General features: G+C 35.7%; 1 protein-coding gene across 3 annotated transcripts in view; it reads right to left on the bottom strand.

The window, feature by feature from the left end:
• Positions 1–3,640: 3,640 nt before the first annotated feature.
• Positions 3,641–24,180, bottom strand: part of LOC150089770 (presequence protease, mitochondrial) — a 284,476-nt gene continuing 263,936 nt past the window's right edge. For 2 of the 3 annotated variants that reach the window (XM_090389648.1, XM_090389649.1), the window contains exons 24-27: positions 19,544–19,615; positions 14,112–14,226; positions 4,370–4,503; positions 3,641–3,816 (exon numbers count right to left, since the gene is read on the bottom strand). In XM_090389648.1, the coding sequence (XP_090245774.1) occupies positions 3,720–3,816; positions 4,370–4,503; positions 14,112–14,226; positions 19,544–19,615 (418 nt within the window). In that variant the 3' untranslated portion in view covers positions 3,641–3,719. Of the gene's footprint in view, positions 3,817–4,369; positions 4,504–14,111; positions 14,227–15,712; positions 16,318–19,543; positions 19,616–24,180 lie in introns of those variants that run through there. The other variant, XM_090389650.1, reaches the window with a different exon arrangement.

Below are 24,180 nucleotides of genomic sequence, written 5' to 3'. Positions count from 1 at the left end.
ATATGAATGTATCCCCAATTCACAAAGGGTGACATGAGTAAATACAGACCTGTTAGTTTAACTTCTGTTCTGGGGAAAATAGTAGAATCACTGGTTAAAAAAGTAATGCAGGATCAACTAGACAAGATTGCAGTTATACTTCAGACACAGCATGGGTTTGTTAAGGAGAAATCTTGTCTGACCAATTTGACTGGATACTATGATGTGGTCACAAAGGAACTGGATGCAAAAATAATTTTGATATCGCATACTTGGATTTCAGGAAAGCTTTTGATACTGTTGGACATGGGAGACTACTGTACAAATTGGAGCAGTATGGCATTAAGGGCAAGTTGCTACAATGGAAAAAAAGGATGGCTGAGTGGGAAAAGACAGACAGTGGTAATCAATGGACACTGCTCTTTGTGGACTAATGTTATTAGTGGAGTCCCCCAGGGTTTGGTATTGGGCCCTTTGTTTTGTATATTTATCAATGATATATGTCAGAGAGGGCGCTGACTCTCTTTAAAAATTACAGGCTCCGAAAAAGCGATAAGTGTTTGCCATTTTATTTACCTAATTGTTATTTTATATTGAACTTTATAAGTAGCCATATAGTTCTAGATACTCTGGTTATTTTTAATTTAGATAAAGAGTTTTTGTAGATTACTACTTAATATAAGTAAAACCATTGTTTCGTTCGAATCTTGCAGCCATTGTTTTTGTATAGAGTGGTAGGGAATTCAAATTTTTAATTGTGGTAACTAGGTAGCTCTAACGTAAAATTATATAGCGTAATTTGCATCCCTGCATTTAGTATTCTATTAGATAGTGTAGTATTGACAATTAATTAATTAAATTCATTGATCTTATTAATTTAAAATATCCTGCCCCAGACTAGAGTAGAAAAGCAGGCATGGGATGCATATAAATTATCAGGCGACACAGAAGCCTATGATATATATAAGCTAGTCTGTAATCAAGTCACAAAGGAGGTTAGGCAGGCAAAGGCAGATTACGAGAAATCTTTGGCAAAGGATGCTAAGAAAAACAGCAAAGATTTCTTTACTTATATAAACTCTAAAAGGAAGGGGATGAATCTGATTGGTCCACTTGATATCGATGGTTCGACTGTTGATGATCCTGCTCAGATAGCAAACAAACTGAATGGGTATTTTGCATCTACATTCACACATGAGGAGTTATTAAGGTTTGAAAATGCCACAAGGTTATCAAATTGTAACAGGGTGCTTAATGATTTTGTAATAACTGAGAACAAAGTGGGGGAGAAATTGTTGAAGTTAAACATAAGAAAGGCACCTGGGGTGGATGGGATCTATCCAGTTATATTAAAGGAGGCAGCAAAGGAAGTAAGCAAACCCTTAGCCATAATTATGAGAGTATCCTTGGACTCAGGGGAGGTCCCCACGAACTGGAGATGTGCAGATGTGTCCCCAATTCACAAAGGGGGATCGAAGGGTGACACAAGTAATTACAGACCAGTTAGTTTAACTTCTGTTCTGGGTAAAATAATGGAGTCACTGGTTAAAGGTTAAAGATGCATTGCAGGATCATCTAGCTAAGACTGCAGCAATAATTCAGACACAGCATGGGTTTGTTAAGGGAAAGTCTTGTCTGACAAATTTGACTGGTTATTATGATGTGGTTACAAAGGAATTGGATGCAAAAAATAATTTTGATATCATATACTTGGATTTCAGGAAAGCTTTTGATACTGTTTCGCATTGAAGACTACTGTACAAATTGGAGCAGAATGGTTTTAAGGGTAAGTTGTACAATGGATAAAAGGATGGTTGAGTGCAAGAAGACAGAGGGTGGTAATCAATGGGTGCTGCTCTTCGTGGACTAATGTTATTAGTGGAGTCCCACAGGGTTCGGTGTTGGGTCCACTGTTCTTTTGTATATTTATCAATGATACTGATGAAGATATATCAGGCTTAGTATCGAAGTTTGCAGATGATACAAAGGTTGGCAGGGTTGTTAATGACAGTAATGGCAGTGTGTTACTGCAACAGGATCTAGAAAATTTGGGCAGATGGACTGAGAAGTTTAACATTGAAAAATGCAAAGTACTGCATATGGGTAGAAGTAACTCCAGAGAAACGTACCAACCGTGTGGTACTTCACTTAAAGAGGTAGAAAATGAAAAAGACCTGGGAGTAATTGTGCAGTCAGATATTAAGTTTTCTGAGCAATGCAGACAGGCTGCCAGGGCAGTTCATGGGGTGTTGTCAATGATATACAGGAATTTTGTTAGCAGGGAAAAGGAGGTGATTGTCCCTCTGTATAAGACAATGGTCAGGCCACGCCTTGAGTACTGTGTGTAGGTCTAGAGGACTCATTTTAGGAAGGATGTAGATTTGCTTGAGTGTGTACAGAGAAGGGCAACAAGATTGGTGAGGGGAATGAAGGGATCCTCTTACCAGGAGAGGCTTAAGTTCTGCAAATTGCAGCAGCTGGAGACTAGGCTGTTGTTGTTATTTGGTTTTTAGGAGCATTAGCAACTAAGGCCATATTGCTCCGGTGCGGTGGTCATTCCCTGACCTTTCCGCATGCTCCGTATTTGGTGGTGACGGGCTCGAACCCCGGTCTAATCAAGAAGCGTGTGCTACGCACTGCTGCTCCTTCCCACCTGGCTACGGAGGCGCCTGGAGACTAGGCACCTGCGAGGTGATCTGATAGAGGTGTATAAGGCCTTGAATGGGTTGAGCACGCTGAATTCTGATGGGATTCTTCCACTTGTTCAGATTACGAACCTAACGGGGCATAAATTGAAATTGAGGAAGGACAGATGTAGAATAGATGCACGGAAATTTGCCTTTAGCCAGCGGGTGGTTAATTGCTGGAACAAACTGCCATCTGTGGTTGTGGAAGTTGATAGGTTAAATAAATTTAAGGAGGAACTGGACAAATATTTAGAGGGGATTGTTTTGTAATTTTTTTTTTTGCTGATTCTGCATAAGCTCATACGCTTGATTTCTTGCATCACATGCCACTACTCTACTACTATGCTATATTGATGAAGGCATATTAGGTTAATGTTCAAGTATGCAGATGATACAAAGGTTGTCAGGGTGGTTAATGGTAGTATGCTATTGCAACAAGATCTAGAAAAATTAGGCAGCTGAGCTGAGATATGGTAATTGATGATTTTACATTGACAACTGCAAAGTACATATGGGTAGCAGTAACTCCAGAGAAATGTACCAACTGTGTGGTACTACACAGTTAGTACCTGACAGAAAATGAAAAAGACCTGGGGGTAACTATGCAGTCAGATGCGAAGTTCTCTGACAGTGCAAACAGGCTGCCAGGACAGCTCATGGTACTTTGTCAATGTATACAGGAATTTTGCTAGCAGGATAAGAAAGTGATTATAATATTTTATAAGGCAATGGTCAGGCTACATCTTGAGTACTGCATACAGGTTCGGAGGCCTCATTTTAGGAAGGATGTAGAGCAGCTGGAACAAGTACAGAGAAGGGCAATGAGATTGTTGAGGCGAATAAAGGGATGCTTTCAACAAGAAAGGCTTCAGTTCTGCAGAGTAGGCACATGCGAGGTGATGTGCTAATGCTAAAATTTACCTTTTTTTATGTATTTGTGGCAATCATCTATATCCAATAATGTACAGTAGCACTAAATTTTAATATTTCAGTTTATTATTATGCACAATTAGTTTTTCTGAAATGTGATATGTACAACTAAATCATAAGCTGTTATTCTCTGTGTATTGTCCATTCAGTAGAATTACATGTAGTATCATTTTCTGGCCCCAGCAAAGAAACTCCATGAAGTTTATCATCTAAAAGGTACCTAAAAAAAAAAAAAAAAAAAAAAGTTTGTGTATTATAAAATAAAATTAGCATAAAAGTGCTACATAATCTATAGTTCAACATGGTTATTAAGAACTCTGGAAAATGGCAGAATTACTGATATAAAAATTCAAGAGAAATTAACTAAAACGTACACCTTCCCACTTCCCTTAGAAAAGTAACAGGTGATTGCAAAGTTACATTTAATATATTTTATGATAATACGGTATAAAACAATATTATTTAAAAATGTTAGTGTGTTTAAATCAAAATATTTTGACATCCATTTTTTTTTTATTTGCTTTGCTTCTGATAATATCAAAACTTCAGTTCTCAAGCTTTAAATACCTCACCCAAATAAATACAGCATTTACTTTAAGAGACATTGCATAGCAATGAATGACAAATAAATCTATCAAGTTAACCCAGGTAACAGTGAATTACGTACAGAGATTTTTTATTTCAATAAGATAAAGTGAATGATGTGACTTATATTAAGAGTTACAAGACTCCATTTTTTATGTCAGTACTAAAATTATCATCTTTAATCTTACTTTGATGCCACTTCCAGCAGTTCATCTTTTGATGCATTAAATAAGTTTTCTCTATGTTTCTGTCTCATATCATCAGTGATACCACTGAGAAAAAGTAACATTCCTCTATTTCCTGGAGCAATAGGCTGATCCACCTAGAAGAATTTTAACTAATTAGAACCACAACTTGGACACAATGTATTTGTTTAAGCATAATTAAATACAAATAGTCCATCTATAAGGAAATCTCATTACTACAAAGTTATCAACATTCTATAATTAGCATTAGCATTAGTAGAGGCATTTGATGCAAGAAAGCAAGCTTATGCAGCATCAGCCAAAAAAAAAAAAAAAAAAAAGTAACATAAATAAATAAAAATAACCACTTCCACTTCACCCCTCTGTTCGTTCGAAATACCTGTCCTAATTATTTAGCATAATTTAATGTTTTCAATAGAGCTGATGGAATCAGACAAAAACACCAGGAAAAGATCATACAAATGAAAATTATAAAGCATTTCACAACAGGCATGCCATAGTTTCAGGATTGATTAAGGACCTAAAAACAATGAGAAAAGATCATACAAACATGTGTCCAATTCTGAACAGTTCCAGAACTATGGCTGTTTGAATTTTAAAAAATGGGTATGAAGTTTAATGGTAAAAAAAATAAAAATAAACAACAGGTATACAGTATGAATAAACACTGTACTAGATATGTCTTCATGTATTTATTATTATTATTACCACTGAAAACCCATTACCATTTTTAAAAATTCAAATGGCCATTTGGAACCCAGGATACTGTTTATCACAACTTTAACATAGCACAATCCCAGAGGAGGATTGTGCTACGATAAAATATGCAGATAAACATTCGGCACATATGACAGTATCATCTTCACTGTGAAATGCTATCTATTTTTGCATTTCCTTCTATGCTGTACATATCCAACTACATCACATTTAGTAACGAATGGGCCTGGTGTACTGGGGTCCATGGTTGAGAGAAAAAATTAGATGCGTATAATGATAAGCCAGTTTAATGTAATAATAAAATATATAAGTAACAGGCAGTAGCTTTCAAGACTAACGAGTCTCTTTTTCATCTGAATAATATAATAATAAAATTCAAATAAATACAACGGATAAGTGCAATGAGCTGAGTGAGGCACGTTATTCATTTGTTATTGTTGTTGCATGGACGTGCGCTGTTTTATTCCCCTGATCATCTAGCATTAAAACAGTTTTCTCTAGGATGGGGTGTAGATGTATGCCTTTGTGGCGGTTTATTGCCTTTGGATTGTTTAATATGTTAAGTGACTCTAGCCATAGGCGGTGGCGAAAGTGTCGTGGGTGGTGTACTATTTCAAAGTCACGTTTAGGATCAAGATCGTGGTTGGTGGCCCAAAAATGTTCCGTGACTGCGGACTGGTCAGTTTCGGCAAGCCGGATTGCTCTGTCATGTTCCGTAAGGCGATCTTGGAGACGTCTTGATGTTTCTCCTATGTAGCAGCTGTCACAGTCTCTACAGGTGATGCGATATACTACATTGCTGCGTAAGAGAGGTGTGACAGCGGTCTTCACACTGGAGACAAGTGAACGTAGGTTCCTGCAGGGTAACTGTACGCATTTGATGTTGTACTTTCTAAGAATCTTCGAGATCCGTCCTGACACGCCTGGATAATAGGGAATGTAAGCGGACGGTATACCGTCTTGGTTCGGTGGTCTTGGGTGGGATGTGAGTTCTTGTGCCTGTAATAGGCACCTGCTTAGCACAAGGGATGGATAACCACATTTGGTTAGGTCCGCCTTCACACGGGAGATCTCGTTACGCCTAATTGCATCAGTGCTGGAATGGCTCCAAGCCCTGGAGAATAGGGTGCGGGCGGTGCTAATGAGATGACTTGGTGCGTGGCCGGATATGTAGTTAGTGAATTGTCCGCACCACATAGGTTTGCGGTACACCAAAGTCTCTAGATGTGGGCCTACGCAATGCACTAAGACATCCAGGAACAGGAGCGCATCATTGACCTCTAACTCTATAGTAAACTGGATGAAATTAGATAGGGAGTTGAGGTATTCCAGTAGTGCTGTTTCAGAGCCACGTGGTATAACAGTAAAAATATCGTCAACATATCTGCACCATGTTGTAATAGGTGTGGGTGGGTTCAGGTGTATCTGCTCCTCCAGATATTCCATGGCGATGTTGGCTACTACGGAACTAACAGTGGCACCCATTGCAGTGCCATGCACCTGTTGGTAGACTGAATCCTCAAAAGTGAAGATGCTGCTTGATAAGCATAAGTTGAGGGCGGTACAGATGTCATCAGTGGATAGTGATGTCCTGGATTGGAGGCTTAAGTCGTTCTCGAGGAGCCTTCTGGCGCAGTGCATGGCCTGTTGGACAGGAATTGAAGTGAATAAAGAAATCACATCAAATGATGCCATGACGGTGTTGTCAGGGATTGAAAGGTCCTTAATGAGGTGGATAAATTCACTACTATTTTTAATGGTGTGTGAGGTATTTCCTACAAGAGGTGAGAGGAGGCGCGCGATATGCTTGGACAGTTCATACGTTGGGGCACTGCAGCATGACACTATTGGTCTGAGGGGAATACCCGGTTTGTAGATCTTTGGCAATCCATAGAATTGCGGTAGTTGGCAGCCAGTAGCATGTAGAAGACGCTGAGTTGTAGTCGAGATCTTCTTATCTTTAAACCATGTGTGGACGAGTTTATTGACATGTGTTTCTAGACGTTTCAAGACCTTAATGGGTGGATCAGATAGAGGTTCATATACGTTTGGGTCTAGTAGTAGTAGGGCCAGGGCTTTCTCTCGGTAGGCTGATCGGTTTAATACAACGGTCTGGCACCCTTTATCAGCAGGAAGTACGACGATGGAGTTGTCTTTTCTTATAGATGATAGGGCGGCATGTTGACGATGGTTAAGGTTTGAGTAAGTTTGCCGAGTGCTGCAGAGGATTGCGGCAGTCCTGAAATGGATCTCGTTGGCAGTTTCTTCGGGAAAGTTGGTAATACTGGCTTCTATACCCATAGCGAGCTGTGTGAATGGAGGTTTAGATGGTATGACGGCGAATTTCATGCCGTTGGATAAGACATTCAGCTGTTCAATGGATAGTTGCTTGCTGCTTAGGTTCAAGACAAAGGAAGTTGCATCGAATGTGTGCTCGCCTTTAAGGAGTTAGCTTCTACGCTTAAGTTTATGAATTTGCGCTGTTGGCATAAATGGTAGGTATCAGAGATCTGTGTGACAGCTGCTACATAGGAGAAACATCAAGATGTCTCGAAGATCGCCTTACGGAACATGACAGAGCAATCCGGCTTGCCAAAACTGACCAGTCCGCAGTCGCGGAACATTTTTGGGCCACCAACCACGATCTTGATCCCAAACGTGACTTTGAAATAGTAGACCACTCACGACACTTTCGCCACTGCCTATGGCTAGAGTCACTTAACATATTAAACAATCCAAAAGCAATAAACCACCACAAAGGCATACGTCTACACCCCATCCTAGAGACAACCGTTTTAATGCTAGATGATCACTGGAGTAAAACAGCGCATGTCCGTACAACAACAATAGCAAATGAATAACGTGCCTCACTCACCTCATTGCACTTATCCATTGTATTTGTATTTGAATTTTATTATTACATTATTCAGTTGAAAAAGAGACTCGTTAGTCTTGAAAGCTACTGTCTGTTACTTATATATTTTATTATTAAGATATACGCATATAATTATACGCATCTAATTTTTTACATCACATTTCCTACTCACTTGAAACTGACAAATTATATCTACATACAGCACACAAAACAAATATGTTGCCTCGTCTAGATTTTATAATACATGAAAAATCTTGCATACATCTGCTGAACTTTTACATTTTTATTTGGCATCTTACTAAAGGTATTGTTAATTAGCTTGCATTAGAACAGTTAATTAATAATAACAGTTCATTTTCAATACTACTTTGATGATCAAAGTTAAAAGATGAACGACACTAGTGAAATGTTGGTCCATACACAACAGGGGCCGTCCCATTTCTTGCCAGCAAAACATGCCCCATATTAAACAACCACCACCAACTGCTTGGATAGGGGCACCATGTACAATGGTTCCATGGACTCGTGTTGCACCAGGTATTTGGACTCATCTGAACAGTACATTTGTTTCCAGTCCTCCAGTGTTCAACCAGAATGTTCTTGACACTACAGCATTTACTATTGATGTGATCAGTGGAGAGGAGAGGATGTCTCTTGGGTCATCTGCTGTGGAACCCCAAACATGAATGGGTGGCACATCATCATTTGGGATATTGTTCTTGCATTCACCATATTGCAGCAACGTCAATTGTCACACAATGACTGTCAGTGAGTCTGTACAACGTGTTGCACCCTTCGCTCAACACAGATATTACAAATGTTGGGGCTGGTGTGGGATCTGGTCCTGCAGAAAGTAAGACATTCACCTGGTGTAATCCTTTACAGAGCAGCTCTGTTGGTGGGAGATGGTTTCACCCATTCAACACCACCCTTTGTACACCTTAACCACAATAGGCCATAAGCAACTGATAAGGCGTACCATTTCCAATATGGAAGCACCTGAAGCACTAGCTCCCACAATCATGCCCTTTTGAAACTCTGTGATATTACTATATCCCATAACTGCTACTTTATCACTTTGACTTGCATGATCAAATGAAAATTTACTACTGCTCTAGCATATGAAGCTATTCGGCTTTTTACACTGTAAGGTATGCAGTATAGTTCATTATGGATGGGATGGTCACACAGTGATCACCGGGTATAGTTTCTTTCAATAAGAAACTTCCATGGTTAATCCTTTCTGCTGTAAATAGAAATTTATATATGTGCACAACATGCACATACATACACACACCACAATTTAATTCCATACAACCAAGGTAAAATTTTAAAACTGTGATTAAACATTTTATTAGACTGTACTCAGACATTGGATATTTTCTGTCTACTGCTCAGCTATTCTAAAGTGATATCAACTACTTACTGACTTGCATTGTAATTGGCAAGAGAAGTCTACAGTTACTTTATGAAGTTTGTGGTAAGTGATAACACAAAAAAAAAAAAAAAAAAAAAAGAGAAATATCACCTATTTTTGCAAGGATTGGAAGTACCAAACAACAAATAATATCCCAAGATGTGCATACCTCTCTTTGTAGCACATATGCACAATTATACATAATGGACAATACAATGCTTATTTTAACACTAATATATACAGCTTATATATATTTACTAGTGATACATTGAACTTTATGACTAGAAATGATGGCAAAAATGAAACTCAGCAACCTTGTTATCACTTCTGAGAAATTTATTGAATTTCTCCAAAGCACAATTATCTTTCTTATCCTATCTTTATTTATTTCTAATCTTGGTTTATACTGGCAACATATATTAGCTGTCTATTCATGAATGTCTACTAAAACTGAAACATTACAAAACTAAAAAATTACAGGCGCCCCTGTAATCTTTTAGGTTTGTCATAAAAACAGAGCACTAAGTGAATTGGCATTAAGTGGAGGAGATTTGTCCACAGGAAATAATGTAAATATTTTTAAGGCAGTGTTTCTATCTATAACAATAATAAATGTAGCAGAAACATTTAAATATAAATGTTTAAATCCATAAAGTATTCAATAAAATTGAATAATTTATGAATAATTTATTCAATTATTCAATAAAAACATAAAAATATGATCAAGAAAATGCAAGAAACTTATCTTAAAATTCATGAAACTTTTACACTGTATTTACAATAACAACTTGTGATGCTGTTAATTTTCAGATTACTCAAAATCACTAAATGGCACTTGAAGATGGACAGGAATAACTGGCACTGAATGGTTTGACACTGGATCCTTCTGGCAAATTTTCTTCAAATCTTTCATAAAAACTAATTACCTTTTCTTGAATTGTCACAGATAAAATTCAAGGAAATTCAATGATGCACAGTTTGGAAAGATTGACTATTGATGGAAAGCTTGTTAAATAAACATATTTAATAATCTTTCCATCTTTATGAATCAAGATCTACATCAAACTCTGTGTATTTTAGTGCAATGGCATCATTTATACACGGCTAAATATAAATTAGCAAATTTGCAATAGCGGCATCGTTTAAGTTACACCTCATATTGTGAATACCTTCATGATGAGTTGCCATGACATTGCACTACTTTGAATAAGCAATGCTTCACCCAAAGGAGAAGACTGTTGTTACTTATTCTCAGTGGATACCACCACCCAGACGGCACCGTTTTAGGGCTATTTGGCCCTTCTTCAGTGGGTGGCCTTTCTTCATTACCAAGTGATGTAATGATGGCAAAACAGTTGTGAAGTATATCTTCACAATATGAGAGATGCTTGATGGTGTATGATATAAGTTAAGACTTTAATGCATTAGGGCTTAAAGCCTCAAGCTGCGAGAGTCTTAACTTATATCATACACCATCAAGCATCTCTCATATTGTGAAGATATACTTCACAACTGTTTTGCCATCATAACATCACTTGGGTACCTACCCCCGAAGAAGGGCCAAATAGCCCCGAAACGGTGCCATCTGGGTGGTGGTATCCACTGAGAATAAGTAACAACAGTCTTCTCCTTCGGGCGAAGCATTACTTATTAGTTGATATTAGTTGATAGGTTGAATAAATTTAAGAAGGAACTGGACAGGCATTTGGAGGGAATGGTGTGATTTTTTCTTTTTTTTTTTGGCTGATGCTTTATAAGCTCATACACTCGCTTTCTTGCATCACATGCCACCACTACTACTACTATTCGAAGTAGTGCAATGTCATGGCAACTCATCGTGAAGGTATTCACAATATGAGATGTAACTTAAACGATGCCACTATTGCAAATTTGCTAATTTATATTTAGCTGTGTATAAATGATGCAATTGCACTAAAATACACATAGTCTAATCTCTTTCGCAGATTGAGGCTTTAAGCCCTAATGCATTAGGATCTACATCAAATTAATTTCACTGTCTTTAAAATATTGCTACCTTGCTACATTGATTTTTAGATGTTTTTCCTTATTTTTTATTATGGTTTTGATAGTGGACCTTGCTAAATCAAAAGTTTTGCAGAAGCCAGTCTGGAGTTTCCTGAATCTAGCCTTTTTGAATGCCAATTTAGTTCTGCTGACAAACTTTTCCAATGGCTTTCACTCTTTTGGCATTTTCTGACACTCTTGGTTGCTTTGAGGCCATTTCTTTTATCTTTAATACAGTAATACTCTTTTCATTTCAACTTCTCATTTTGGCCACATTTGAGACCAAAAATGAAGAAGGTGAAACTACCTAAAAGATAAACTAAAAGTCAATCATGCAGTCACAAGATGCTCATAAACAACAAGTAAAGCAAAAGTGAGTGGAAAACAAAAATTAAATTGAAAACAGCATTGTTGAGCAGTGCTACTGAGGGATGCAGCTAAAAGAACCTTCCTGTCAGGCACAAGGTTCCTAAAGAGCATTTTTATAAACAACACTTCAATAAATTTCAGTCAATCAGAACTTCCTCCAGTGCCTGCTGCTTTTCCCATAATACCACTGTACAGGAGGATGCATAGTGTACATAAGAAATGGTATGCATGACTGCTTTGTATAGCAGCGAATGACTAGTGTTTAACGGCCTTGGACACAGGAAACTTGAGCCAGTACAGAAAATCTACAGAAAATTAACACAGATGTAACTTGACTCATGGGCACTACAAATACCTTTCTGGCAAGAGACAGATATATTCAAAGTTTGCTTTTATCACAAATTGTAAATGCTTTGCAATATTTCCTCCAGTTTGGCCAGAAACAACCATTTTCTTGTAAATCAAAGAATATACTTTTAAATTATAGTTGATTGAAAAACCAGAATGAAGTTCCCTAACTGTTTTCTTTTTGAACGAACCTCCCAGACACCCAAACACCTACTATAGAGTAACTCTTCTTATGGCATTTGGAGTGAATAGCACTATTTTGGAGAAACGTAGCACAATTCTATTGGTTGGTTGGTTGGTTATTAGAAGTTTAATGGCGCATCAGCATCTAAGGCTATCATGCGCCGTTCTATTGGTTGCACTATGTTTCTACTCTGGTATTAAAAAATACAGAAAGCTATAGTATACAAGCTCTGAGTGAACTGCATGACAGTGTGAGATAACTATTAATATTTAAATGCTAATTATGAAAACTCTGGAGAGTGTTAATACGAGTATCTGGCTAAAACATTTTCTTGATTAAATTAAAACACTTGATATTTTCTGAAAGTGTCATCATTCCATTATCATTCTACTCTTCCATTTGGTATGGGTTGAGTTCCTATTTAGATATCGTCCTCCACTGTTGTTGTTGTTTGGTTTTTAGGAGCATTAGCAACTAAGGCCATATTGCTCCGGGGATATGCAGTGGTCATTCCCTGACCTTTCTGCATCCTCTGTATCTGGTTGTCATGGTCTAATCCCGGTCTAATCAAGAAGTGTGTGCTATGCACTGCTGCTCCTGCCCGCCTGGCTACAGAGGCGCCCCTCCATTGTTGTTGATCTCTTGCATCATTTGTTGATAACTCTGAAAGCCTGTGTTTTCCGTTAGGCATTGGAGCCATTCTCTTTTGGGTCTTCCTGGTGGTCTCTTATCTCCAATTCTTCCTGTCAGTATTACATTATGCAGCCTGTGTTGTTTCATCCGGTTCACATGTCCAAACCACTGAAGTTGTTTTTTTGTAGATCTGCTCTATTATTCTGCATTAAAAATTTAGATCTCTCCTTAATTGTTCATTTGTTTTATGTTCAATTTGTTTTATTGATTTTCCTTAGACATCTCATTTCAAATGACATTATTTTTTGCCTTTCTTTCTTATTTATTCTCCAATTCTCTGATCCATAAGTTGCTGTGGATATGATGACAGTTTCATATAGTTTAATTTTTAGACTATTTGAGATTTTATTGCTCTTCCACATGCTTTTGAGTTTGTTCATGTTTGTCCATCCGATGTTCAGTCTGTGATTAATTTGGTCAATATTACTTAGGTTTCCGGTTATTAGAGAGCCCAGGTATCAAATTTTTGTACTTGTTCTATTTGTCGATGTTTATGTGTTAATTTTTTTGCATTACTTCTGGTTTTATTTATATTAATTCCATAATTGTTGTTTGCTTTATCGATGTTTGTTAATATTTCTTTTAGTTGTTCTTTGGTGTCTGTTAAAATCATAATATCATCTGCATATTTTATGTGGTTTATATTTTTTCTATTTATTATTGGGCCTCTTTTTTCTTCAATTGATTTCATTAGTTCTTCAACTGAAAGTGTCAGTATTAATTAATTGGATATTTTGAACCTGTTTAAATTGAAACAGATATTTTGGTCCTTGAACTTCAAATTGACCAGGTTTTACTGTACATGGTTGTTTTGGATTTTCTACATAAGGATGATTTTGAAAACATTGAAAATCCATGTATACTAACAATGTCAGGCATATTCACATAATAAACAGTTTCTTTCATCAATATTCCTTACTATTACGTTTGACTTAATTCGTGATTCTAAATATATTAGTTAATACATATACAAATTTTCGAAATTTTAATTTCACAAAATTTTTCTTACAGCATGTAAATAATATATATTTAAAATGTATACATAAAATAGTTTTCTCTTAAACTTTTCAAATAATTTTAATAGGAAATGACTCACTTCACCAAAAACACCCAACTTTGCTTCAGTAATATCTTGTTCACTGAACTGTCCTCCCAAAAGCCAGTCAACTGCATCTGAGAAGCATTGAAGTGTTTGATGAAAATTTGGATCTCTGAAAATCAGAAATGAATTGAACAGTTATTTAAGGGAAATTTTGTTAAAATACTGTAAAAAAAAATATATTAAAAAATCCAAATTTCTAGTTTATGCCAATATCTTAAAGGAAAACTCATATTGATACATATTCTGGTGCCATATATATCAACTTTTATCTCAAACAGATTTTGGGCTCCTTATCAAAATGAATCTGAATTCTCATACAAAAAGTTGTTTTTAGTGTACCAGCACAGGCTTACTCATACTGTGTGTTTGAACCCATGTGACCACAGAATATTCTTGTACCTGTCTTTTAAACTGTTCTAATCCTATGTCACTATTCTGCAGTATAAACAAAAAAACTATTTTTCTCCCCCCCCCTCTGATTCTCATAAAAAATCACAACATTCAACTTACAAATTCATTTTCAGAACATTTTAAGATAAGAGACACATTATATAGTTATGCATATTTTCTCTTTTGATTAATTTAAAATAATGAGACAATACATAAAAATGTATGGAAGAAAAATTTTTACATCACACACAACTGAGAAACAGCAAACAAAGAGGACATACAACTGTGTCATCTGATATTTATTTTAAACTTTGTGAGGAGTATTTTAAAGTATCCCTTAAATGAAGAAAATGATAAAGCAGTACAACCTTGTATTCAGAAAGAGCCAAAAGTTGAGAGAAAAGGTTTGACTTACTCCTTTTCACTGCTTGAAGTTCACCTATTGTCAATAGTCTGCATTCACTGTGATTGTAGGTTGAGACAGAAACTTCCTTGTCACAGGTCCATGTATCATATTTTCAATTTTTTCCCCCTTTGTTTCATTTTCTATTTATTATTTTTTTTTTTTGTTTATTATAATTCTAAACTAATTCACTGGAAAAATGTTGCAACAGTCATGTAGCAACATTTTCATTATTATACTCATAGTTCAACACTTCATGACTATAGGCATGTGCACATTTCATTCATTATATTTATCAACTTCCACAGGAGTGAGTTGATAAATAATTAAAACAGTTTACCATTCTTTTGTTTTTATGGTGAATTAGTATGAACTTATATAAAGAAAAGAAAAAGGCAAAATAAAAATGTAAAAACTATAAACAAAAAAAAATAAATAATAAATAAATAAAAAATTTATGCATAAATGATGTCTACCCACTCTTCTACTACCTTTGGGCTAGTAGAACACAAGCATATAGGTAGTTTAACTACAAGTAATGATAAGGAGTAAGACATCCCCACCCCTCAGTTCAAAGTAAATCACATATGACACAAATGTGCACTCCATTGTAAGTATGTAAAATTTGTTAATTTTGTTTCAAATATGAATCAAAATATTTTCTAATAACTTTTATTATAATCCAGCCCTGAAGTAATCAGTTTATATAGAATATTTTTTAACTTTCTATGTCATTTTTAGGGCAAATCAGAAATGAATTTAACTGAAAATCAGAAAAACCATAAATTTAGAAAGTGCCAGTTAATGAAAATACAGGTAAACTTAATTGTATTATTGTATAATTGTACTCATAAAACTTATGAAAATTTTCTCTCCAAACAGACACTGTTATACCATGTGGACGTGTATATGTAATGGGCGGCACCTAGAACGTCTGTTCAACTCCGCCTCATATCTCTGTGAAGAACAGTATCACTACAAATGGGCCAGATGTGTGTGTGTGTGTGTGTGACGTAGGTAGTGTGTATTATGTGTATGTTCTGTTGTGGGTTTTTTAAAAGTTAGTTTATTTAGCCTTATTGGTTGGTTGGTTTGGATTTTTATGGTGCAAAAACAATTATGGTTATAATGCACCACATCACCCGTTATTGACTAAAGCCCTGAAGTAATCAGTTTATATTGACTACAATTAAGTCAAATTTCAGGAACCTTGCCGGAATCCATCATCTGACCATACTTGGCTGGACAGAAAAATAAATGTTACAATTAATTAATTTATGTGTTATTACAAACATCCAATTATCTATAATTTGTAAGTTTTATACCAATAAAATTAAAATAAAATAAGATGCTTATCTGTTAAGCCTCCTGTCTTGCTGAATGAATAAGTCATTTTAATTTTCTGTCCTTTAGCAGCAATGAAGAGGAAGAAAATTAAATGAACATACAATATCCGATATATAAGTATCACAGTTTGTAAGGTAAGACGTTTGTTCAGTTATTACTATTTAAGTTACTATTATAAAAATAAAGTTAAAATGGTAAGTTATTACTACTATAAAAATTAAGTTTCCAATAGTTATATATATATAAAAAAAATCAATGTTGGCTCCATGGAGCCGAAGGTGGATTAGTGAATAATGTCATGTGAAATGAAAAAAATACAATTTAAGCTTAATAAAACCAGTTTTATTTTATTTGGTATTTTCATTTACAATCAACAATAAAGGTTTGTGGTAACGTTTATTGTTGCATGTTTGCACTGTTCTTTTCGATGTTGATGGCCAGACATCTGCCTCTAATTGATCTTGCTCTCGTTCCGCCGCCGACTTTGGTGCTTGCTTTTCAACGTTAAATTTGTGATTTTGTTGAAATCTTTGAACACGTTTAGTTGATGTAACTTTCGGCATCGTCACAACTTAACTAAATGAAACACAACAGCACTGCTTGACAAATGCGAAGTAACTGAACGAAGTAGTTACTTTAATGAGTTGTTCAACCCCCGAAAACTAAAAACCTGATTTGAAATCTAGTTATATATCCTTGTAGAGCTCTCAAAGGGCAACAATTTTGTTGCTCAATTGTATGCAACTCATTGCATCACTGAACTTGTTGCGTACAATTGAGTTTTCTTGGGCACATGCGTTGTACTTGTTGCCTCACTGCATGCAACACATACAACGCATGCCAAAATCTACAGAACAGCGTTCGAAGTTATATTGTGAAAGAAAGAAAGGGAAATTGGACAGAAATGTGAATCTAGGTGACTTTCTGTCTCTCTTGCATTCCACTGGCGAATTTGGTGCTTACTTTTCAATGTTAGATTTGTGATTTTGTCGAGATTTTTGAACACGTTTAGTTGATGTAACTTTTGACATCATCCCAACTTAACTAAATGAAACAACCACACTGCTCGACAAATGCGAAGTAACTGAACGAAGTAGTTACTTTAATGAGTTGTTCAACTCTCGAAAACTAAAAACCCGATATGTGAACTTTTTAGTTTTTTCGAAAAAAATGATATTAAAATTAAAAATTTTTTTCTTGCATATTCATCAATGGCATTATATACCCAACAAAATAAATATAAATTATTTATACTATTGTCTATTAGTTTTGGAGATATAACAGCGGTTAGACGTTTCACCTTTCATGACAGCCTGAGCGCCGTAGGGTACCCCCCAGCATAGACGCTATTCACGTCAAAAAATGCCGTATTTTTGTTAGCTTTTGGAACATAATCCCCCCCCCCCTTTTGTACTGGTTCTTAGTCCCGTATAATACCGTTTCCATAGGAACCAAACTACTGTGTTATACGAGGGTTACCTGTATGTCTTTTAACATATAACGGGATTTTTCTCATTTGAATAACTAAAGACAGTATTGGAGAAAAGGGACTTGGGTGTTACGATAGTCAGACACGAAGTTCTCCAAGCATTGTAGACAAGCTGCAAGGAAGGCCCATGGTGTCTATCAATGATTTATCAAACAATTGCTAGTAGAGATAAGGACATCATAATCCCATTATATAAGGCTATTATTAGACCACACTTGGAATACTGTGTTCAAGTATGGAGACTGCACCTAAAGAAAGACTGTGCTTCTTGCAAGGGTCCAAAGGTGGGTAACTCACCTGGTGAGATCAGAAAAAGGGAGTCCATATGAGGAAAGACTTTGAATATGTGAAGACTACACACCTTAGAGTAGACTTGATTGAGGTGTTTAAGGCTCTGAGAGGCAATAGTAAAATGAATGAGGATGAAAATTTCACAGTTATAAATGATTCTAGAACAAGGGCCCATAAATTAAAGTTACAGGGAGTGATGTTTCAACTGGAACAAGTTACCTACATGGGTGGTAGAGGCTGACAGTTTTGGGAAATTCAAAGGTCAGCTGGATAATTACCTACTGGAGGAGGGAAATGCATAGGTTGTCTATTTCCTTTTCCCTTAATATTTATTTATTTTTTTTAAAATTTTCTTCTTATTATTATTTTTATTTATTTTTTGGCTGGTGCAGCATAAGCCATGGGCTTCCTTGCAACATGTGGCTAATACTATTATTATTGTCATCTAACAGCACCAGAGCTCATTGCTCATATGTGTGTGTGTTTTGTCCATAGAAGTATGGGTGTTTGTGGCCGAAAACTTGGAATAACTCATGGGGGATACCTACTCTTTCGCTCCCATTGAGACTGGTTAACTACTGCCTTAATTATAGAGGAATTTAGAAGAAATTCTTCCAGCTGTTGACAGGAATTGAATTTGCACCCCTCTAAACAGATAGCGATGTGTCATGCTGACTAAGCTTCCATGAACGACAGTGCAAAAAAAGAAGCTGTTTTAAACTCTGGTGCAGCCACTCTAGGGCAAATAGCATCACAACTTTATTGTTTTAAAGAACATAATGTTTTCTGTCAATATAACAGAAAGTGATTAACAATGAGCTGTACATTTTTTCTTTTTGCATATAGATTCAAACAGGAAACATGATTACTTATGATCATATATGCTGCTCCAGGGCCACGGCTTGTCCCAAAAATTTAACCTTAAAAGAGATCATACAAGGTGGTATCAGAAAAAAGATTAGTGAAATGGAATCACCTCCAAGTTTTGTTTACCTTTTTTCAGATAATATTTTCCAGTAGATATTTCAAATCGACTCATTTTTAGCTGAAAAATTCAATTTTTCTATTAGAATTACATACACACATTACTCCTTCCAAATATCTAACTCCTTTTTTATTTATCATTGGTAATAAAAACTAAAATTAACTCAGAAAGAGTTAATTTTAGTTTTTAAGAGGTCTTTTTTAAGAGGTCAATGTAAATGGATACCACTGTGTTATATATTTATCATTGATCTCTGGAGTCCAATTGTAATATGCTTGTAACTTTATAAAAGTTGTTTTATATGACAGTTCAGCCACAAATAATAATTTAGCATATCATCAAGAATGTCCTTATGTTTAGTGTCTTTTCGTTTTTTATTCATGATAACTTCAACTGATTTCACATCTTCAACTACCCTTACAACTTAATTTTTAAATTAATATTTCAATTCATTTAACATTTTGGTAACCAAGGATAAAAACATTGATGGAAAAAAGGAAAAAAAAAAAAAAAAACCTTACCTATATGAATAGAACATAAATACACTTCCAGAACCTAATGCTGCTCCTCCACCATAAGCTCCTCCTCTTTCTCTACAAGAATTAATTTTTTTAACTTTCACAAAATTAAGTTATAAATATAAGAAAAAAAGCAAAATTTTTTTACTCTATTAGAAAAAATTTGAAAGTATGCCATTAAGGGAAATCTCCTTCTAAATTGTTTATGTTCAGCCTGATATATACACATTAATCAGAAGGATAATTATAATATTGAATGGCTCACTGACAATCAAATATTGTGATATTTCATTGTTGCTCCTAATCATGATTGATGGCTCCTGTCAGCCAGACTATACATCACATAAAAATTTAAATCAAGTTTTTGTAAAAACGTAACCATAGAATGCAATGGTATTCACTGTATATGCATTTCCTTACTGTGGTCATCTTTTTTTCAAATTTCCCTAATTTAAGACATGAAACTGTTACATATTAGGTTAGGGAAATTTATTAAAGTGTTAACACAGATATAAGGGGTGCTCAACATATAGTAGCCCCTAGAAATATAAATTGTGGTGTGCTGTTTCAGCTTCTGGTATCATTGAACCACTTTTTTCTCAACAATACAGTGACTGCTGGCCAATATCTGAGTCTCCCTGAAGAGGAGATGCAAATGACAAAACATTTTTTTCAAAAGGATAGGAATATTTTAAGGATATTTTTTAAACTTTGTACAGCAAATGCTGTACTGCATGTTCATTTTGGGCATTTTCATGTATGGATAGTCTTAATTCTCTTTCTCTCTCCAAATCTGAATCTATATGATGTTTTATGGGTTTTCTTATTGATGCTGTTACCAGGAAAAATCCACATACATACAATTTAAGAACTAAGGCTGTGACAGCATCAGTGAACGCACTTTAGCTGGAGTAACAAAACATTTACAAGGATGAAAATGGAATGTTTTCCCATGATTTCCACTCTCCCAAGGCTGCTGAGTTCATACAGCTCAAATACACTGAGGTGGTGCAGGAACACCTTTTTCATCTGAATGCCATCATACACAGACAATTCTGTCACTGCTCTCCAAAGAGGAACTTGGCAACCAATACCATTCTTCATTTCAGTTGGCTCTAACTTTGTGTCACTGAAATCAATGTACATGATCGCATGCGGCAAGGAAGAGTTCATGCACAATATAATGGAATTCCAACTCTGCCAGCCATATAGTAATGATGCTTCTTAATATTAGATGTACTAAAGATGAATTAAGATCATTTTTAATCCTTCTCAGAGAGACAAATCTGTTGTCTACTTGCCAGTAGTAAGTTTGTTTGTTTGTTATTTGGTTTTTAGGAGCATTAGCAACTAAGGGCATATTGCTCCAGGGATATGCGGTGGTCATTCCCTGACCTTTCCACATCCTCCGTATTTGGTGGTCACGGGCTCAAACCCCGGTCTAATCAAGAAGCGTGTGCTACGCACTGCTGCTCCTGCCCACCTGGCTACAGAGGCGCCCCAGTAGTAAGTGGGTTTGGAAACATCCATGTTTGTCTGGGTGCTTATAAACTGATAATCACTGTGGTGTGGTGTGTTTTGCTATCCATTAGTGCCTACACTAACAAACTGTCCTAAGATCTTGTCCAACATGGCCCACTTAGCCATTTGCTCAATGAACCATCCAGTCACATAGAGCCAGATTATGTGATATTTATCAGGTACCTGTTCAGAACATGTAGTTTGGGCATCTTAAAAACCTTTCTGTCAAACAAATTCACTAATATTTTTATTTCTTCTTTTGGAGCTAATAATGGTGTGTAACACTGACCACTCTAATGACACTGTAACCTGCTTGCTTTTGTTCCCAATTTATAAGCTGTTTGATCACTTGTATATACCAACATAATGTTCATCTGTGGTAGGATTTACATCCTTATTATAACATAGGCAGAAAAAAGACAGGCGATAGCTTACTTCATAAGATGAGAGATGTCAAAAAGGTGCAATTAAATTTTCAAAAACAAGCTAAGAAATGCCTGTCTGTAAATAATACAGTTTAACTATGGTAGGATTTTTATTCTTATTTTATAGCACAAGCAGAAGAAAGATGCTGTCTTATAAAAGACATTGGCCTCTTGTTACCTACTTAGTGTATGCTGAGTGTTATAAACCTTTCTTTTTCTCAGATTCATTTGAAACTGGTTTCCCTTTTTTATTTATCACACCAGTTCTGGCTAACTAACTCCTTTCTAGAAAACATTTTATAAATCAACAAACTCTTTCATGTGTAAATAAAGTGTTTTGCTCTGTAAAATGTGCAATAAATCAATGAGAAAGATAAATTTAAGGAAACTTCAATGTACTGAATATTTGTGCAAAAAATTACACGTATCTCATTATACAGATAAGGAAACTTGACTTGAACATTAATTCTTTCCAATACATATTCTCTTTCTTTCCTTTTAATTCTTTGCAGTGAAAGAGAACTTTAATATAAATGACTTTCCATTATCATAACTTTTGTTCATATTATTGCATGACTGAAAATCATTCAAATGTGATCAGTAAACTCTGAATACTGATAATTTCTTAATGCATGTGGCAGTTCCTTTAAACATATTTAACAACAGAAGCATTATTAATTTATTACTCTACTTTTGAGGATTGAGAAAGAAAAACAAATTAGGCATTTTGTTTTCTTAAAATACTCTTAGATATTTTAGGAAACAAAGCACAATCTCAACTTTACAAAAAAAGCAAAAAAACACCCCATATATACAGGGTGATTCAGGAGGAACAGTAAATATTTTGGGAGGTTAATAGTATCAATTATTCCGAGTAAAAAAGTTCATATAAATGTGTCCAATTCTCAATGGATATGGAGATACAGCTGTTTGAAACTGGTGCACATAGCTCTCAGAATCAGATGTGACCAAGAAGCAGTTATAACCTGATGCTGTTTGGTGTTAGAAGTGTTGTTAAGAATGCTGCATATCTTCACACATGCTGAATATGTCAATATGATGTCTGTCTATAGTTTTTATGGTGGAAGTGCTACTGCTGCTTGTAGAGAATACTGTCGACAGTTTCCTAACCACAAAATACTGGATTCAAGAGCATTTACTAGTGTCTACGCCAAACTGCATAAGACTGGTACAGTTCCCAGCACTCATATTTCTTCTGAATGTGCAAATGAACAAAATGTAGATGAAATAGAACACATTCTTCAGTTGGTAGAATGTAGTCCTACTATTAGCACATGAAGAATTTCTATCTGTATCGGTATTACACAGACAAGAGTATGGCGAACATTACATGAGCACAATTTGTATCCATTTCACATACAGTGGGTGCAACACCTTCAACCAGGAGATTACAGTGATTGGAATTTTGTCAGTGGGTAAATGCTAATCGCCGATTAATTCCATTAATACTGTTCAGCGATGAAGCTACTTTCACCATGACAGTATCAGCAACACTGTAACTCTCATAGGTGGTCAGACAAAAATCCACATGGAATTGTAGAAACAAATTTTCAACACCGCTTCTCTGTAAATGTGTGGTGTGGTATCATCGACAATCAGTTGATTGGGCCTGTTGTGTTACAAAAGTGTCTTACAGGGCCCATTTATCTAGAGTTTCTGCAAAACGAACTTCCACTACTATTGGAGGATGTCCCCCTTGGCTACAGGGATTGGTATGTACTTTCAGTATGATGGAGCTCCTGCGTATTATACCCATCTGGTGATACAATATCAAAATTGAACTTTCCCTGAAAGATGGATCGGCTGCAGTGGTCCCATTCATTGGCCACCAAGGTCTCCGAACTTCACTGCATTAGATTTTTGTTTGTGGGGATGGATGAAAAGCACAGTATACAAAGAAAAGGTGAATACAAGAGACGAATTGCTCGCTCGCATTTTGGATACTACTGCCACCCTCATAAAGGAACACCAAGATGACCTCAGAAGAACAACATGTCATATTATCGCAAGAGTTACAAAGTGCATTGAGGTTGGTGGTGGGATTTTCGATCATTTATTGTGAACTGTAAAAAAATTGTCAATTATTTGTGTTTTGTATCATTCAAAAAGTCAATAAATAAAAACAATAAGTCATTTATCATTCTTTAAATATCTCTCATAATGGCTTTGTGCGCACCAGTTTCAAACAGCTCTATCTCCGTATCCATTGAGAATTGGACACGTGTATATGTGAACTTTTTAACTCAAAATAATCGATACTATAACCTCCCAAAACATTTATTATTCCTCCCGAATCACCCTATATATATAGATTTTGGTATTATCATTCACAACTATCGGCTATTGTAATTTAGCCTTTAAATACTTTTTAAACCATTCTAAATGCTATTTTCATCCATTACACGTAAACATTTACATAATCTCATGGTGGAACTGCAATCATTAGCATCTATAGTTCACAATATCAAGCATCAAGTTCACAATTTCTTTCACCAAGCTAGCCAGCTTGGTGAAAGAAACTTGCAAAATTATTTGACTTATCTTGTATACAATTAAATTTTAATCAGTTCATCACAAAAAGGTACAGGTATAATGCAAAATGATGAAATCATCCCTTCCAATGACACCATCTTTTCATGGTTGATGGGATTGAGTACCTCAATGAAGCTACTA

Source organism: Mastigoproctus giganteus, chromosome 2, assembly GCF_048544385.1.
Source record: "Mastigoproctus giganteus isolate SK-2022 chromosome 2, ASM4854438v1, whole genome shotgun sequence".
NCBI lineage: Eukaryota > Metazoa > Arthropoda > Arachnida > Uropygi > Thelyphonidae > Mastigoproctus > Mastigoproctus giganteus.
Note: the sequence above shows the minus strand (reverse complement) of the source record. Positions and strands in the feature narration are given on the sequence as shown.